We start from the raw sequence: 3,662 nt of genomic DNA, 5'->3' as shown, positions 1-3,662 counted from the left end.
CGCCCTGGCACTTAGTACAAAGCCTGGTGCTAATAAGTGCTTGTTGACTAAGTCAGGTCTCTTCCAGTTCCAAGACACTTTTACTGGTTGGAACCCAAGAGTCCAGCCTTGGGGTAAAATATGCTGATAGATTTGCCTCCTGGCTCTCCTGTAGTTCTCAGTCGGGATCAGAGGTACCGACTGCAAATTCTGAATCCCAAGTACTTGAGCTTCAGACACAGGCTGGGGAGTTGGGGACACTAATTCGAAAATGAAATGGACTCTGCCTTTAAGGAGCTTTTTAGGGGGAGACATGTTGGAGTAGGAGCTTCCAGATCATCCTGTCCATGCTTCTCATTTTTCAGGAAGGAGATGGAAGCCCTAAAATGGCCTGGTCCCATTGGAGAGAAAAGCAGGAGGAAGGGAACAAAGCCTCTTAGGATCGAGTGGGCTTGTTCTGCCAAAGGAGGGTGGGAAATAATGGCCCTATGGGAAGGACGGCGTATTTTTAAAATATCGGTGGAATACGCGCTGTCCATGAGTCAAGATTTAAGTTCAAATTCCCCCCATGACTTACTGGCTTTGTGACCGTGCACAGGAATGGGGGAGCAAGAATTCTTGTATCATCCACTTGCAGAGCTTTTGGTGCATGAAACTCTACAGACGCGAAGCTCAAAATTCCCATGTTTTCTTAGCAAGGTCTGCTAAGGTACAATGTAGAATAGGGAAGAGAATGCTGACTTGGGAGGCAGGGGAACTAGATTCAAATGGCAGGACCAGTGCTTAACAATCTGAAAGACCTTCAGTCACTTAATTACTGCACGCTCTCAGCTCCCTCAGTAAAATGGCGGGCTGGATATCACCAACTCCAAGCATGCTGCCAAGCTTCAATCTACAACTCAGGTTCTTTTGATTTTTCTTTTTCTTTTATTATTTTTTATTCATTTTAATTCTTTTTTATTTATTTATTGTACTGTGGATTTCTTTGTAGTGTTTTTCACTACACAAGAAGAAATAAAACTTTGCTGATAAGAAAAAGAGATCATAAAGGACTTTGTAATTAGTGTTCAAAAGACTTGCCAATTTTGCGTTTGAATTTAAATTTCACAGACGTACAATATTAATGAATTATTGTAGAAAAAGAAGACATCAGGATTAGCAAACACCCATTCCATAGAAAGTAATCCATGAAAAGTTTTTTTTAATGTTGCTGAATGCAAGGCTTTCTAAAGTTTTTCCACTCATGACCCCCTTCCCCTTTTTTTTTTGTTTGAAAATTTTTTATATGGCTCCTAGTAAATAGGTATGTAAAACAGGTATACAAATCAAACATTTACTGATGAGAAATCATAACTTGGCCATCTCCACATCCAGAGGCAAGACCCCAAATGGGGTCGTGATCACAATTTAAGAAGCACTGGTTTTTTGTTTTTATTTTTGTTTTTTTGGTTTTTTTTTTAATTGAAATATTGGTTTATTTATTTATTTTTTTGTTTGTTTTGTTTTGTTTTTATAACTTTTTATTGACAGAACCCATGCCAGGGTAATTTTTTACAGCATTATCCCTTGCATTCACTTCTGTTCCGATTTTTCCCCTCCCTCCCTTTACCCCCTCCCCCAGATGGCAAGCAGTCCTATACATGTTAAATAGGTTACAGTATATCCTAGATACAATATATGTTTGCAGAACCGAACAGTTCTCTTGTTGCACAGGGAGAATTGGATTCTGAAGGTAGAAATAACCCGGAAGAAAAACAAAAATGCAAGCAGTTTATATTCATTTCCCAGTGTTCTTTCTTTGGGTGTAGCTGCTTTTGTCCATCCTTGATCAATTGAAACTGAGTTAGCTCTCTTTATCGAAGAGATCCACTTCCATCAGAATACATCCTCAAACAGTATCGTTGTTGAGGTATATAATGATCTCCTGGTTCTGCTCATTTCACTCAGCATCAGTTCACGTAAGTCTCGCCAGTCCTCTCTGTATTCATCCTGCTGGTCATTTCTAAGAAGCACTGGTTTAAGGAACAAGAAAGCGTCGTTTAATTCTATCCAACAAATAAAGCAGAACCTAGCTCTCCCTACCCTCAGAGAGGTGATATTCTTTTTTTTAAATAACTTTTTATTGATAGAACCCATGCCAGGATAATTTTTTACAGCATTATCCCTTGCATTCACTTCTGTTCCGATTTTCCTCTTCCCTCCCTCCACCCCCTCCCCCAGATGGCAAGCAGTCCTTTACATGTTGAATAGGTTACAGTATATCCTGGATACAATATACGTGTGCAAAACCAAACAGTTCTCTTGTTGCACAGGGAGAATTGGATTCAGAAGGTAGAAATAACCTGGGAAGAAAAACAAAGATGCAAGCAGTTTATATTCCTTTCCCAGTGTTTTTTCTTTGGGTGTAGCTGCTTCTATCCATCCTTGATCAATTGAAACTGGATTAGCTCTCTTTATCGAAGAGATCCACTTCCATCAGAATACATCCTCATACAGTATCGTTGTTGAGGTATATAATGATCTCCTGGTTCTGCTCGTTTCACTTAGCATCAGTTCATATAAGTCTCGCCAGTCGAGAGGTGATATTCTACTGGGGAATACAACAGAGACCAGTCATTCAATGTGGTCTTCTCGAGAAAGAACGTGCTGGTAATTGGAGGAATTGGGAAGGCTTTAGGTAGGAGATGGTATCTGAGTTGGCTTTAAAGGAAAAAGTAACAGGGGATGCACAAGGCAGAGAGCAGGAGGGAATGTATTCTGGGTTTCTTAGGCAAAGACAGCATGAGAGGAAATGTTTGTGTATGGTCCCGAGCTAGCAAGCCTCCGCTGGACTGAGCTAAGTGGGCGAGGGGAGCGCTGCAGACCCGAGCGAGAAAGGGCATTTTCTGTTGGGCAGACGAGTTTGCAGGTCAGCTTCAGATCCTGGTAGCTCCAGTGTATTTGACTTGGTTTTTTTCCTTGTTTCTTGTGAAATTTTCTCTTTGATCTAGGGATTGATTTTAAATTTTAGCAATAATATTTTTATATATTTTTTCCTCAAAGGATCTTTTTGAAATGGTGATTGGTAGATTTTTTTCTGTTTCTACTTTTCCCTCATGTTCTATTACTCCAGGACAATTTTCTTGAATTATTTCTTGAATTTTTGTGTCAAGGTAACTTTTTTTAGTCACAGCTTTTAGGTAGTCCAATTATTCTTATAATTCTTTAATTATAATATATAATATATTCTCTTCTCAATCTGTTCTCCAGATCAATTGTTTTTCTTATAAAAATATTTTCACATTCTGTTCTATTTTTTTTTCATCCTTTATAATCTGTTTTGATATTTTTTGATCTCCCATAGCTTCACTGGCTTCTCTTTGCCCAATTCTAATTCTCAGAGTTATTTTCATCTTTAAGACTCCCTTCTAGTTGGTTAGCCTTTTTTATAATCTTTTTTGTGTTTCTTGGATCTCTTTTTTAGTTTTTCCTCCATGTTTCATTTGACTTTTAAATTCCTTTGTGAGTTCTTCCACGAATTCTCTCTGGGAAGAGAGCCATTTAACATTACTCTTTGGAGTAGAGGAAGATTTTTTTACTTCAATGTCTTCCTCTAAAGATGAATCCTGGTCTTCCCTATTCCCATAGTAAGTTTCTATGATTGGGTTCTTTCTCGTTCATTTTTTAATGAGAGATATTAGTAT

The 3,662-nt window shown here is 38.5% G+C and overlaps 1 protein-coding gene across 1 annotated transcript in view; it reads left to right on the top strand.

Moving 5' to 3' along the window:
* The first annotated feature begins 2,770 nt into the window (after nt 1-2,770).
* LOC127541687 (vomeronasal type-2 receptor 26-like) overlaps nt 2,771-3,662 on the top strand; it is a 70,545-nt gene continuing 69,653 nt past the window's right edge. Inside the window, exon 1 of the mRNA XM_051966902.1 lies at nt 2,771-2,887. Within this exon, the coding sequence (XP_051822862.1) occupies nt 2,771-2,887 (117 nt within the window). The remainder of the gene's footprint in view (nt 2,888-3,662) is intronic.

This window comes from Antechinus flavipes, chromosome 6 (assembly GCF_016432865.1).
Source record: "Antechinus flavipes isolate AdamAnt ecotype Samford, QLD, Australia chromosome 6, AdamAnt_v2, whole genome shotgun sequence".
Taxonomy (NCBI): Eukaryota; Metazoa; Chordata; class Mammalia; order Dasyuromorphia; family Dasyuridae; genus Antechinus; species Antechinus flavipes.
Note: the sequence above shows the minus strand (reverse complement) of the source record. Positions and strands in the feature narration are given on the sequence as shown.